Source organism: Mixophyes fleayi, chromosome 5, assembly GCF_038048845.1.
Source record: "Mixophyes fleayi isolate aMixFle1 chromosome 5, aMixFle1.hap1, whole genome shotgun sequence".
Lineage (NCBI taxonomy): Eukaryota > Metazoa > Chordata > Amphibia > Anura > Limnodynastidae > Mixophyes > Mixophyes fleayi.
Genome location: NC_134406.1, coordinates 271,662,140 through 271,677,807, shown reverse-complemented (window position 1 = coordinate 271,677,807; position 15,668 = coordinate 271,662,140). Strand labels below are relative to the sequence as shown.

The 15,668-nt window shown below is 41.2% G+C and overlaps 1 protein-coding gene across 1 annotated transcript in view; it reads right to left on the bottom strand.

The window, feature by feature from the left end:
• Nucleotides 1–6,357: 6,357 nt before the first annotated feature.
• OBSCN (obscurin, cytoskeletal calmodulin and titin-interacting RhoGEF) overlaps nt 6,358–15,668 on the bottom strand; it is a 284,159-nt gene continuing 274,848 nt past the window's right edge. The window contains exons 95-96 of the mRNA XM_075214135.1: nt 12,759–12,801; nt 6,358–8,857 (exon numbers count right to left, since the gene is read on the bottom strand). Of these exons, the coding sequence (XP_075070236.1) occupies nt 7,450–8,857; nt 12,759–12,801 (1,451 nt within the window). The 3' untranslated portion in view covers nt 6,358–7,449. The remainder of the gene's footprint in view (nt 8,858–12,758; nt 12,802–15,668) is intronic.

Sequence of the window (15,668 nt, the reverse complement as noted above, 5' to 3'; positions counted from 1 at the left end):
AATTACCGTACTAACGGTAATACTGCGCACTTTTACCGTAGCAACGGTAATAGCGCGCAGGTCATGTTATTCCTAGAATAACGCGTCCGAATTGAATTGGCCGCTACATGTGTTTTAAACACCGAGCAGAGACTAAGAAGCCATCTTTGCCCATCTTGTTGACACACAACGAACTGGCACAATTACAATTACTAGAAAAGAGCTTTTACCCCAAACCTACCATGAAAGGCGCCCTCTGGTGTCTGAGTATTAGCATCTCTAAACATATCCCCGATTTTGGGATCTTCATCCATGTGCTGGGCATCTACGTGTATAGGTCCTGTAGGCAGCTCTTGAGTTACATTGAGGCAGGACCCCGATGGGTCGAGTTTCTTGAGGACCTGTCGGATCTCCTGGTCTGCCCGTTCTAGAGAGGCCCGGATAGAACTGTCCATCCCTGACGGTTCTCCGCCTACAGACACAGAAGAAAGTTAGTAATACACAAATGTAGAATTTCTGACACAGCGGTCAGAGTCAGGATCTGATTATTAATAATAAGAAACAAACATAAAATTCAATATCACCTCCCGATAGGAAGCTCTGTACATAGAGAGCTTTCCTTGAATCAATGATCAAATCAATAAAGCTGGATCTGTTCAGGAGGCAGAAATTAATTATATCATGGCTTAGTACAATAACTAATCTACGTCCCACCTAGTCTACATCTTCCAAACCCTCCCGGCCCAAGCACTCAAACCCATTTTAGCGCAACTACATAGATGGTTTGTCCAATGTGTGTGGAAGAATGAACCCCCACATAAGACCTTTTTCTAATATTCATAGGGTTACCTCCAATGAAGGAAGAGGTTTTCCAGATATTTCTGGTGTTACTACCTAGCGACTCGCTTAAGCCAAGCCATGGCCTGGTTTGCAGACAAGTATGTCTCCAGATGGATAACCTGGAGGCCTCTGCGTGTAAAACCTGCAATTTGGCGCCAGTGGTCAACATCCCAGTTAGAAATAGACCTCCCTAGAGCTGTCTCATCCCATCACTGCTCCCACGTGCTTTACCTGGGACCACTGCAAACCACCTCTCCCATATTACACCCCTATGGGATAACCCTGATTTCTCTCCTGGGCAATGTGTGACCCGTTTTCTACCTTGGCTCAAAAACGATATCTAGATGGTTGAAATCACTATGGCCACTTTGCAGGGAAAACTCAGCCTCCCGACTAAAAGAACATTTGCATATTTACAAGGGAAACACTTTGTTGAATCACTTCCTAAGTCTGATATTACTGGATCCCTGACCAAGTCCGAGTCCTTATGTGATCAGAAACCTCTCTGGAACGGTATCATTTCTGAGCTGTATATTACGTCATGTTGACCACTAAACAGGTAGCATATGATCAACCGGATAGCTGACTAGGGCAACCCACTAGGTCTCAATATCCTCTGTCTCCTCCCTTATGAAGAAGAACGCCTACAAAGTTTATTATAACAGATGGCACATAGCTCCTGATTAATGAGGATATATGGTGACCTCACTGATCAATGAGAGAGAGAGAGAGAGAGAGAGAGTGTGTGTGTGTGTGTGTGTGTGTGTGAGAGAGAGAGAGTGTGTGTGTGTGTGTGTGTGAGAGAGAGAGATAGAGTGTGTGTGTGTGTGTGTGTGTGTGTGTGAGAGAGAGAGAGAGAGAGAGAGAGAGAGAGAGAGTGTGTGTGTGTGTGTGAGAGAGAGAGTGTGTGAGAGAGTGTATGTGTGTGTGTGAGAGAGAGAGAGAGTGTGCGAAAGAGAGGGAGAGAGATAGAGTGTGTGCGAGAGAGGCAGTGTGTGAGAAAGAGGGAGAGAGAGAGAGAGAGAGTGTGTGAGAGAGAAAGTGTGTGTGAGAGAGAGAGACCGAGGGAGAGAAAGAGAGAGAGAGTGAGAAAGTGTATGCGTGTGTGTGTGTGTGTGTGTGTGTGAGAGTGAGTGTGTGTTAGAGAGAGAGTGAGTGTGTGAGAGAGAGAGAAGATCTTTCAACCACTTCTGGTGGCCTTGACCAAAGATAACCCAGTTTGGGACAATGTTGCTATCCTTATAAGTGTTATTATCAATGTTCCAATCACTGAGGGCTCCTGATAGTTTCTTCTCAGTTCCCTGCTAGAGGATGTAGATGAGCACTCCTATAAACTCTCCATGCAAATTCATAATATGTCAGATGCCTAATTACAAGTCACTGGGAATGCCGGATAACCCTTCACTGCATCAGCTGCTTAGTAAAGTCTGGTGTTTAGCAACCATGGTGAAAATCTCTGCAAATCCCACAAATATACTCAAACCTGGTGCGATCGGTTCACATATAACAATTCATCCCGGGATTTTAAGTAGTATTGAAGTATTGATCTGTTTACCTGGGAGGTGAGTGCACCTGATTTTACCTGCATTTTAATGGTGTTTGAAGCATATAGGTCAGTGTAGGACCTGCATATAATGAGGTGCCCTTGACGTTGGGATGCAGGCTTAACTTTTTGGAGAAAAATATGAACCAATACCTCATGTTTCCATTTTACTAGATACACACAGAAATGCAGTGTTAAGGATAAGCCCTGACAATAACTGTCTTTTTGTTTTGCGTATGTATAATATATATATATATATATATATATATATATATATATATATATATATATATATATATATATATATCCTAAATTCTGTTAATATGTATACAGTTGCTCCTATGGTATAAAAACTATGATTTTAGAGTGTCATTGTGTCAAGTTTCTTTCAGGAACCATTGAAGGAAAACTTAGCGTTCCTTAAAGTCTACTTGTTCCTTACACACTGTGGAGGCAGCCATTTTATGGGCTGACCCAATAATGATGAAAATGCAGCCAATCTCTTCACGAAGAACCACTGACATCATCAAGGCTCTGGTGGAAGCAGACATTTTATGGGCTGAACTAGTCTTCTGCAAATTTATAGGCTGCATTGTCATCAATATGACTTTACATAAAATCTATGTGGTGCACTTTACATATAATCTACCAAACATGATTAAATAATTTTTTTTAGATTTACATTTAGTAACTTTATCTAATTCTCTCTTAACGTACATTGTCTCACCACAGACAATAACACACTGTGCTGGTGTACACTACTTTGGTCAGTCCCTGCATTCAGCTGGCTCTGCCCACAACACACAGGCTCCTCCCATAGAACACATTACACATTGCTCAGGTAGAGCTTTGACCATTGAATAGTGTTATTCTCACCTAGGGCTTCAGTTCTGCCCCAATGTGAATAAATTTGGTTGTCAACCACAGGAATAAACTTAATATCTTCCAGGTACCTTATAACACATCTTTCACAACCTTTCTAACCATGCTCAGAATTATAGTCAGCACATTCTCCATAAGGAACAATGATCCCTACAGCACTTTATGTCCAGGTTATCATATAACACAACAGAAGGGGATGAACACTTAGATATACCAACCCAAACAGCTGATATAAACTTTCCTGCAGCAAATGGCTGTGTGACAAATTGCCTTCACATTTTAATTGCTGTTACAATGTCTACGTATGCTGCATTTTATTCTCACTTCTATTCCATGTGTTGCTCCTTCATAATATCTTTATTATTTTTGTTATATTTTAATGTTTCGATTCCCTTTATATTTTGGTTTTTTCATATTTAAAAAAACAAACACATTTTTAGTGGACATTGAGTAATTGCAGGTTTGCATTGACGGATGTTGATCTTGACCGATTCTACATAGATTACAATTTACATTTTAAATCGTTAAAACTTGCAAAACAGAGGTGCATATATTGTATGTGCATTCAGCACATTTGTGCATGAAAGATGCAAATCCATCATTGAGCCCTTTTGTGCATTACCCGGTGACCAGTGGGAAGGACACCATGCCAGTTGTGGCAGCTGAGCATTCTGGGACATTAGTAGCTGTGGTTGTGCTGTGCTTATAGAACGTATGAGTGTCAGCCATTACTTGCATCAAGTGAGGACCGCTCATAGGTGTCCCACTCTCCATCAGGGAACGTTCTAAAAACAGTGGACCGGAGGATGTTGAGGGAACGGAGGTTGAAGGAAGGGAAGGAGGGCTTAGGGTCTGTGGTGTTTAGTTTCTCCATGTCAGCATTTTCTTGCCTCAGATAGGGTGGGCATGTTGGGGTGAGTCTATTCTGTAGTGTAGGATAGAATGTTAATAGTTAATAGACCACACCTCCCAATTTTAGGGCTCTGTCCCCCTGTTCTGTCTGATGTTTGTCCCGCGGGTGGAAATGTTGGGGAAAAGGAGGTATGTAATGGGCAGTCTAGTGCTCTGGAGGCAGATGCACTCCCCTGTCCCGAACTGAGGAGTGGGGCGTGACACTGCAACTTTTGTCATTTGTGGGTTGTATGTGGGCAAAAGGCCTGCTCTCCCGTGAGTCCGGGAGACCTACCCAGAATTCGAGGGTCTACAGGACATTATGGGAGAGTGGTAGGCAAGTAGGTTCTTATGTATGCATAGCGAATGCTGACTGGGGGATGCCACGATGATTTCACTCAGAGCGGATGCTGCCACTATAAGCACAGAAGGACTCTGGTGTGTAATCCTTTCAGTTGTGCTGTGCGCCTCAATCTGTGCCAAAGAGCATGGGTTTGTGGCCAATCAGAAGTTTGCCCCAATGGGTGCAGTTGGGGACGATTGGGTGGTGTGAACAGGGGCATAGTGTGGGCGGAGCATGTATGAGTGGTGATCACAACCCTTGAATGTGTTAAAGATAATTATATCTGAATTAAATTAATCAGGTATATATTTAATAGTAGATAGTAGAATGAATATAATTATCTTCATTTTGAAAATGTTTAATGTATGTGTTTTATTAAGAGGGCACTAGATATCCATACATGTATATAATAACTTAAAAAGTTATGTTCCATGTGAAATTAAGAATAACGGCATTTGACCAGTTTTCAGACTTTTAGGCATTTTTTTTTAGCCATTAGATTTGTAGTGGGGTCACTGGTACTTCCAGTGAGTGTGGGGGGTGAAGAGTTTCCTTGACAAGGACAAATTGAGGGGTGAGAGGGGGCAGAGGAGTGTTTTAGTGCCAGAGGTGGGTATGACATGTGTTGTGGGGTAAATGGGGCTCTAAAGGGTATATAAGAGTGTTTTGGGTGAGTGGGAATTTTGTAGGGGGCTGACGGTGTTTTGAGCTGTATGTGGGATTTATTCTATGGGGATGTGATATCTCTTTGATTCCATTTATTATTTTAACATTACTGAGAATAAAGGTAACGTGTGGCCCTTTTCAGGGCCACGCAGAGAAGGAGTGAACAGAGCACATTACACTTGTTGCTGCGAGGGGTTTATTCATGGATTTAAGTCAAAAACTAGGCATGTGGGACAGATTTAATAGACATATGGCAGCGTGCCACAAGCTACTTCTGAAGGATTTTCTGAATAGAGATATTCAGACATTCCCCAAAAAATGGCAAAATAGTATAATTCAGCTTCTCTAAAACAAAACGATCTTCTGGTTCAGTTTTACTCTCTACCCACCAAATATTAAGAAAATAACCCATGATAAATACAGGTCATACTTAAAGTACCGAAACAATGAACTCTCTTTGGTGAATGTTCTACTTGAGTCGGACAGTAAGAAACCGGTAAGTTGGAATCTTAATGAACTGAAGCTTAGGTAGGAAACCCCTGACAACACTGAGCGTGATGAGGCAGTGAGAGTGGAAAGCAGTGGGACGTACCTGACCAAAGAGGTCGTCTTAGGGGCGATCGTGTGACTCAAAGATTCAATTCTGGGGTGAGCTCTTAAAGTACATCTCCTACCCCTTAAAATGGGAATCTAATGGAAATACAGTAGGTGAATGTTGAAAACTTTTTGTTTTTATTGACTGATTTAAACAGGTGAGGTAGACCCTTGTGGTCTCTGCCCCCCAGATCTAGGGTAGGTAGTGTGGCTCTGAGCCTCCCACCTTTCTCCCCCCTTGGTGGCTCCACCTTTTGGGATTGTTGAGGATTCTCGATTTCTGGAGAAGGTTTTGTCAGCCCTTAGCCTGAAGAGCCTTAGCCCCTGTCCGAGTCTTTTGGTCTCCAAGGTAGAACAAAATGTGGCTTCTCCTCATAAGACGAAGACCTGAAAGACACCACTCTTTTTACACTTTTTATACACTTGGGTAAGATCACGTACCCCAGGTTTTAAATAGTAAAAAAAGTAATCAAATCTACCAAGTTAGTGAATCTAGCTCTTCACAAACTATTAATATCAGAAGGAGCAGTGTGGTAATGTGAGAGATACAACTCTTTGTACGGGAACAACCCTCTGCTTGACAAATAAAACATTTTGCACAAAACTAAACTGAACGCAGTTTTGATTCACCACCGTTTCTTTTTATTTGAACGTCATCATAACCAGCGATCAAAAGAGGTAATTGTTTAATTGAACAACTTCCACGGCAGGGCTTAAGGGGTTAATAAATAACAACTAGATCACAGATTAAAATTCATGCTTGGAGAGAGAGAGAGAACGAAAAGCAGCAACAATACAATTACAATCTACAATAACAAACCTAAGAGCATCACTTAGATTATCTTAATAACGTTACAACGTTCCGGAATCCAGGATTTGGATTCTGCATGGAAAGCTTCGTATTCTACATTGTTTTGCTATTTATCGATTTAGAAACAATTCCAAAGCCATCAATAGCTTCCCGTAATGGATTCTGTGCACACACAGAAGGCAAACTCTATGACTTGGTTACAAATAGCCATTTACTTGACAAAATACACCGTGCTCCCCTCAGAGGAGTTACAATTACTGATTAAGTTGAGACTTTTCTGTTGACAGATGCGCGTCCTTTTCGACAAGGACATTTTTCTAAAATGCATCAAAGATTTCTTGTTGCAGCTTTCAGTTATGCATTATGTATATTTTTTGACATGTCCCAGTTATTTCAGAGAAGTATAATTAGTCCAAGAGCAATCCATGTTGTTTTATGGCGTGTGTCCAAAATACATTGTCTTCCTTTTAATATTTGAATTCATGTCGACGTACAAGTTTGGCAGCTCATGTTTGATCAGATCTGCCATTGTCAAAGTTGTATGTATCAATGTAAACATCATTTTCATTTGCGACAGCGTACTTGAATAAAACATGTACAATTGTTAAAGTGTAGTAAGTCAAGTAAGAAATTCCGTTTCGTACATCGGTCATAAACATCTTTACAAGGAGGAGAGTCAAATCGTTCTAAGTTCTCATCTCTAGACCACCATATATTCTATATGGAATGACACTTTAGTTATAACTGATTTTTTTTTCTTTTCATCTAAGTTTAAGTGTTCCCATTAAGACTGGAAAAGATTTCCGTAGCCCTGTGTAATATCCGCGCATCGTCCCGGTGTCAACATTTTCTGCATCTAGTACAAGTCTCCTCCTCATATTCTCATTGTAATATGTAGATTTAACTCTGGGAAGGGTCCTTTTTGGTTATGTGTAAGGTAACAGTTTCTCCAAGAGTTCCATAGCTTAAGGTTCTCGTAGAAACTTCAGTTTTAAAGCTGGCTTGTCCATTGTCTACAGAACGTTGGACTTCGGTACAGAAAGAAGGCTTAATGTTAAAAGATGGCTGGCCAGTTGAGGAAGAGCCTGAACTTGCTCCAGCCATACCAGTTTCATTCATATGGAAAGAAACATTTGAGGATCCCATCATATTCATCCTACTCATTCTCGAGCCAGCCATGAACATACTTCCAATTCCTTCTTTTAAGTTGCTGAAGAAACTTTGCCTTTGTTTTTGGACAACAGGCCTCCCAACCTTCAACAACACAGGTTTGCCAACGATTGGTTCATTTATTTCAGCTTGCAGTACAGATATCTCACAAGGTGTGTTGCCAGCGTTGTTTGCCACATTTTCGTCACATCCATAAGTCTCTCCTTGACCTGGAACATAATCCTCGAGATCTTCTAAAGTTAGAATTTTTCCATCACGCGTAAGAATTTTTTTGTCTCTGTTTTTTAGGTCTTCGGTGTCTTGATCTACTGGCTCTTCAATGATGACATCTTCTACTTCCAAAGATAATGTTTGGTCTGGATCTTGTGCTTCTGCTTCAACAGTGAGTTTTTCGATGTTATCTCTGGTATCCAAATTCACTGGTATAGATGAAAGTTCATCTTCAGAAATAGTAAATACCTCACTTTCTCTCTTAAGAGAAATCACTGGGGTTTCGGCCTCTATGGAGTCTTTGTTACTTTCTTCTAAAGAATCATTATCGACTTGTTCTAGTACATATTGAGAATCTAGATCTTCTTCAACCTCAGATTCTTCTTCTACAAGTCCATATTCCATTGATGAGATGTCAACTTCTGATAAGCTACAAGACGGAAGTGAAGACTTAGATTCCTCCACTAATTTATTGTTGGAGTTATTTGTGTTAGGGTCTTCACCAGGGAAACCCCTTGATCTTGTACCATAGTGGGTATACTTTCGTGAACCCCTGTCATCTTTCTCCGGCTTTGCTGGAGAAGTCCCTCTTTTCCTTGGTGGCTTTGGTGATTTTTTCACTTTGAATTCAATAATTTCTTCAACTTCTACCCACCTGGATTTTTGTTCCTCTGCTCTTGCAGATGCCCCTCTGTCTTCTTCTGGTTCTGTGATGAAGAGCGTGGGAACCACAGTCTTACGTGTTTCTTGCTCAGACCTATACACGGACTGCTTGCCTCGGGATAAAAAGTGAGGCTCAGGTGTGGACATTTCAGACCTGGAGGTTCTTGCTGGAGAGTGGCCTGAGGCTGGGCGTGAAGGAGAGATACCTGGGGACATTCTTCTTCTCATTCTTGGACTTTTCACCACTGTTGTTATAGTCTCCTCTCTAGTGATGTAAATGTGTGAATTAATATAGGCATGGTGACATTACCCACACACCAATCTCATGCCACGTTAGTTTTTGTAAGCATCATTTCCTCTGCCATGCAAAACCACACAGTTGTTATGTTAATAGAAGACTCAGACTATATAATGATAGGGTATGTTGAGAGAGGGACATAAGTTTCAGTGACTCTCTGATTAATGATTGATGTCTTTTCGTCTTTGGAAAGCCATTTTCTTGGTTCCACTGTAAGATACTCTCTGAAAACTGCGATGTATATATCTAAACAATAAAACATGTTCTAAATCTAAACCCACTGGCAAAAATAAGTTATAGTATTTCTTCAGATAGTTTAAGGTCCCTGGAAATATGACCTGAATTTCAGTAAGGGTTTTATGTTTCTTGCTTAGGACATATTACCTATTTTTTTTTCCAATTTCTATCTGTGTAATTGCTGGGATGTGACGAAACGAGGTGCTACTGGACTGAGAACTTTTTATTCATCACCCTTTTCTTACAGTTTAATGTACTTTTTAATCCTTGGCCCAGTCTAAGTATATACACCAGAGCATCTGTATATTATATGTATTATTATTTGATGTTATTAGGTACATTTTGCTATTGCTATAACTTGCAATACTGTATGTATTAGAAATAGAAAGAATATTGCCATGTTGTATGAAAATAACAGGACAGCAGAAGTCATTTTGATTTTGTTAGCTAATGTAAATTACCATTTGTCTGAAATGTCCATTGTTATGAGGTGTGGCCTGGTTTGTAATCAGAACAATGCCTGAGAAACTTGACATAGCTAGCTGACAGTCCATGTTAATTAGCTAGGTTAACAGGTAATCTGAGAGGTAATTAGGTTAGAACTTTTAGATGATATGCAATGTGCCTCCACAGTAATGTACAGTTGAAATAGCATTGGGAAATGTATTAATATGTATCAATATAAATCAAAATGTATCACAGATTCAGATTGTGTAATGTTGCAGATACAATGTGTCAAATGTCTTGTTGTTTCGCGCAAACGTGAAGTGGCATTCCCTGATGCCACTTCATGCCATTGCAACCCTTTGTTTAGTGTATCCAGCCAAATATCTAATTGGGTCAAGCCGTTCCATTGTATAATGAAGGTAACAGAGACTGTATGTCTAACAGTTAAAGTATCCACTGATAGACCTCTGCTGTAAGGGGGAGGATTGAGACATTTGACCCTACTCCCTGTGTATACAGCCAGGAATATAAGGAGAGCAGAATGCCAAGAGAGGTATTCAAGCTTGGAGGATCTTGTGTACAAGACATCAGTGAAAAGAATTCTGGGCCAGGCATCGTGGTGCCGCTGGAAGAAACCCTACCAGGACAGGGTCTGTGTGAGCCAGTAACCCATGGTAGCTGTCTAGCTAAAAGGTTGTGGTAATATTGCGGGAGGATAAGACTCCCAAAGAGACTGAGATTATTACTTTGGAGTGCTGACTGCAAGAGGCTGCTGGAGGATACATGCTACCATTTACCCTGTATCTTCTGACTGTCTTGTGGTGTTGTGCTGTCGTAATAAAGCCTTATGTTGGATATACTCTGGTCTACCCGAGTGATTTACATCCACAAGGGTTAACTGCCATCCCAGCCAAGGGTGGTATCCTCACATGGGAGAACACATATTCTGAGTTTCTCCAAGTTATTTGTACGATTGTTGCTGCATTGAGGTGGGAGTACAGTGAGGGTGATAGGATTGAGAATATATTTTGTAAGGCTATATATGTATATAAAACAGAGGGGTCTATTTACTAAAGGGTGTTTTAGCCGCTGATAGGACTTCGCCCTATACATCAAGTGGGTACCGCAAGTGGTAGCATAAAATAAGATTCACAGAGTTTCACCACTGATTGCTTCCCCATGCAGAGGATGGGGAAACCTATTTAATAAGGGCGGCGATAACAGAAGAAAATCAAATAAAAATTGATTTATACATTCAGTAGAATAACTTGCAAAACCCCAATAATCTGTTCGCAGGGTCTCTCTGGTACATTTACCTTGACACTGACCTGGCGAGGTGGTAATTTAACCCTTACTGCCCCAGGCCCGTATCTCTGAGTCAACAGCGATAGATCGGTCTTATCGCCACATATTGGTAAACAGGCCCCATAGTCGCTAATGTTTTCAAATAGTTTTCACCTTGTTCTCGCACAACGAGGGTGTTCCGGGTCTGGGTGAACCCATCGCAATATTTATTGTTTATTGAACTTGGTTATCCTGTAGTTATTTAGCATTTTGAATGCTCATCTGCAGAAAATATTAAATTATAAAGCCCAAAGGATATATCAATACTGAAAATGGTATCTGATATGCAAATTATTTCATTGTCATTGCAATAAGGGGAGTTTCAAGTAACAAAGATTTACAGGTACAAATCTGGGACAATTAGAGTCAGTTATGCAAGTTGGTAGCGGTGTAAGGAGGAGCCTAATACTGCAGCGCCCCCTAGCAGAATTTGTGGTGTCCAAGGTGTTGGACCACTTAGTGGGCTAAATCAATATTTAGTCTGTCAATTCACTTCCCTCGCTGATATATCTAGGAAGCACCTTGGCCATCAGTGACATTACTATTTCCTAGTAAAAAAATAATCTGCATCCTCAGGAACATTAACCCCACAGTGTGGCCGCCTCGACTGTTTTTGGGTGACAGTAACTTTAAGCAACTTAAGGTGTGGATACAATGTATCATCTATCTGTCTCACTAATCTGGATAAATATCAGACAAAGTAGCTGCTCTCTCGCAGCATATTTGATACGTGTGTTTGCAAACAAAAGGCCGATGTGGTCTATGTGTCTAGCAGACATGACATATCTCTAGAGTGTACAATATATATTACCTGTAATACACCATAAACCTCTTATGAAAGGATTTGAGAATCCAGCCTGACTTGTACAGAAACTAAATTCTGTCTATTTCTGTCTCTCTGCAGTTTGGTCCCTGAGCCCCTCTCATCCTTTCAGAGGCTTAGTCTGAATGCATTAACTGAGAGGTCGCCATTAATATGGATGTGGTGGATTTGCCGCAGTTACAGCTCCAGGTGCTGTTGATTGATTGACCGACTTTGAGCATTTTAAATGAGAAAGGGTCGCTCCAAATTGTAAGACCTGAGATCAGGTAGGAAAAGCAGTATCTGAATATATCAGTGTGAATTAAGACATATCACTACACTGGAATAACGTTACTATCTTAATAGTAGTCTGGATATTGGTTATTGGCTAGATCTTACACTCTGTCTGTGGTATTGATAAAACAAATCTTGTACAAGTGTTTAAAAAAGGAAACTTATTAAATAAGTAATATTATATTTGTCTCTTTTTTAAATGTTTTCTTGGTTTTTCAAAGTAACTTTAGAAAACAGTATTACATTTAAAATGAAACATTTAACAGCTATTTGCAAAAGGTTTTGGACTATTCCCAGCTGATCACAATATTAACATCATCAGCTACGAGCGGCTGGGATCCCACGGATGAGGGGTAAGTGGCGCAGGTAAGTGGCCTATTGTTAGTTGCCATACTCATTCTTATTTCACCCAAAGTCTGTAGTTTTGGGGCAATTCTCCTTTATATGTACAGTGGGACATTTTTCTTCTAATATCCACCTTCCCCCATTAGGAGGTTTGTTACCAGCGATGTCTGACAGTGATTAAAGGACAAATCCGACACTTTGCGTGTAAACAGATCATGCACACACATGTTCAGTGTTGCAGTGGGAGGTCAGAGGAGGCAGCGAAGCAGGACGTTGCGTTTATCAGTCGCTGCACAGAACACGTATGGCGCCCACCAGCTAGCGATGGCCATGTTAGGGTATCATGCAGCGGGACAGACACACACAGACGGACAGACAGACAATGACAGCGGAACTTACATGATAACGGTTTTCTTGGGCACTTTAGTTTCTTGTTCAGTGACTATAAAAGGAAACAGTATGGAGAGCAGGGGTTAGAGAACAGCACAAGCTGAGATGATTGGTCTAATTGTGTTAAATTCATTAAGAAGTACCTGGATGGACAGAGAAAGCAACACATGCGTCCTACGCTCGCCCTAAAACCTTACTGGCAAAGTAGCCAAAAAGAAAGAGCCTGGAAAGAGCTTGTTGGTAGAAAACAACACATTTCCCTTAATGTCTGAAAATATGTTTCATTTTGCCATTTGAAAGGATTTATATTAATCCCAATCACTTCTGCACTTAAATTACAATTTTAGCCATTGTAGGAAAAATACCAAATTTCTGTGTAATTCTATTGCACATCCCAAGACACAATAAATAATCTGCACTGATAGGATAAGAACATGTGTACCTCATTTACATGTTTATATATCACACAGCAAACCAGTTTCTATATCACAGAATGTCTTCTAGCTCGGTACATACAGTGCAGTACCCCACATACAGACCCCACTTGTATCCCCCTCTTTGAGAGACATCACAATGATAATTTTAAGTCAGAGCCAAGACAGCAGAATTTATATATATATAAATTACACTGTTACTACATTCACTAAGAAGAGCTGCCTCTTACTTGCAGTTTTCATTATACTTCAGCTTAGTTTCTCTTTAATTACTATTTGTACACATTGCAATTTTGGGGATTAAATTGGAAATTACAATTCAATGCTGTCATTCTTTTAATATAGAAAGTGTTGTCAAAACCTGCAGAACTGCTAACACGTCCTACCCCATAACCCTCAATTTCCATATCGCCTCCTCTACAGTTATGGTTGCGATGTTCACCCAGGCTGGAAAGTTGAGCGTTAACACTGGATCGCTTACAATGGCTGCTGGGACACTTACCTGTGTTTCGTATATGTTGGATGTGATCACTTGGGAGCTGGGAGCTGGGAGCATGATCGTAATTAGACGTTTGTTATATTCTGGAGCAGATCTGTTTTAATGAATGGCCAAAAGTAATAGGGATGTTAAGCCCATCAGTGGACTTACATACTGTACCTCCCAACTGTTTCAGTTTATGAATCGGGAAAATGTGTGTGCACGAAAAGGGGGCAAGGGGACGTGGCCACTTCATAATGGGGCATTCCACGCCCCCCCGGAGGTTGTGTCCAAGGGCCGGAACTCCCCAGGCTCCAGACCCCTACACTTTAAACAGCCACATGGCAATGAAGGGGCAAGCATTAGGACATACCTCCTGGAATCGGGACAAAAGTCCTGAGCCACAGTATGGAGGGACAGTCCCCTCAAATCAGGCCAGTGCCAGCTAGATCTGCTCAATTGGGATATATGTACTTAGTAGTCACAGAGTCGTAGCCTTGGTCTACACTCTAACTGTAGCTCAATATAATACTCAGGTGATAATAATACATGTCTACTTTCCGCTAAGTAATGTCTGCGTGAGTTCTGACATCATTGCCTAGAACGTGAGTTTGGTGTTCAATAGGGAAAGGTGTGTATTATAAGTGATAATGCACCACTAGAGCCATTTATTACAACCACCTTGGATTTCCTTGATCTGTATAAAACCGTCAGGCTGGATACGGCCACAGAAATTCTAATATCCATATAATTTACAGTGGACCCTAGACCCTTTCTTCCAATAAGCCCTAAACCGGTTCTTTTATGACAATGTTGATCATACTGGTTTTGAGATAAAGCTGCGAGTTGTCCCCCATAATGTCTCCAACACACTACTGCCACCCCCCCCCCCCCCCACCTCCAGGCCTTACAGTGACTGTACCTCTGTAGTGTACCTCTTGCCAGCGACTGTTCCAACGCGCTTTCTGTATAGAGGAGGTTTCTCTAGCACACAATATCACTTACAAGAGATCTGGGATTGTCATGTTTACATTCACAGGCACTTCCAGGAACAGTCACCATTTATTCCATATCAAAAACTTGGAGTCGAACAAAACAGCTGTAAGCACATGTAATAGATAACCTCACCAGCCCGTCAGCCCAGGATGACTACGATTGGTAAAGATTGCCAGCATGATATGAGGTTAGCTTACCAGTGATCTGTTAAGTTTGTCACACACGGCACAGATAAGCCAGCCAATTAGTCTGTTTCTAGCCAATCGCAACATAAATTCATGTGTGGTGCAAAAACAGCCGGTTCGTCTGATCGTACTGAGATTTTCACCATTTTGGATGAAAAAACTCGGATATTTTGTTCACATGTTTGTGAGGCCATTGGCAAGTGAACTGCTCGGCGCTCTTGTATCCAGTCCTTTGTCCCGACCACCAATGGTCAGAGCAGTGATATGAAGCCAGACTGGCCCCAGATCTGATCATTTGGCCATTGGTGTAACAATTAGATATGCACTTGGGTAACCAGCTTTAGGCTAGTGGTATATGGATACATTGAACACCACGCATTTCACGCAGCGATTACAATACAAGAGTAATAGAAAGTGAAGAGTAGAGTAAAGGTCGGAGCAGATGAGCCTTAGTGGTGGGGGTGCTTAATTTGTCTACGCTGCTGCCTTTTCTGTTACCGAGTGTGGGGATTTGGAGTAGGGGGTCCAATGATGGCCAAGAGTCTGGTTACATTGGTGCCACAATTAGTTATTCACCCAAAACTGTTACTTTGGGGACAAAGCCTGATTAAAATCCAATGGCATCCTGGACAGGATACTGGTTTGGCCCCCTCTCTCCTCCATTTGTCAAAAAGCAGACACTGTTCCCTAGGCATGAGCATAGGCTGTATACTAGATGACCTAGCTATGTTGGACTGCTTTGGACACTTTTTCAATTCTCAATTTTAATAACAAGAATTATTGCAGATTCATTACCACATCGGGAAGTTAAAGCTGATAGCAGGGC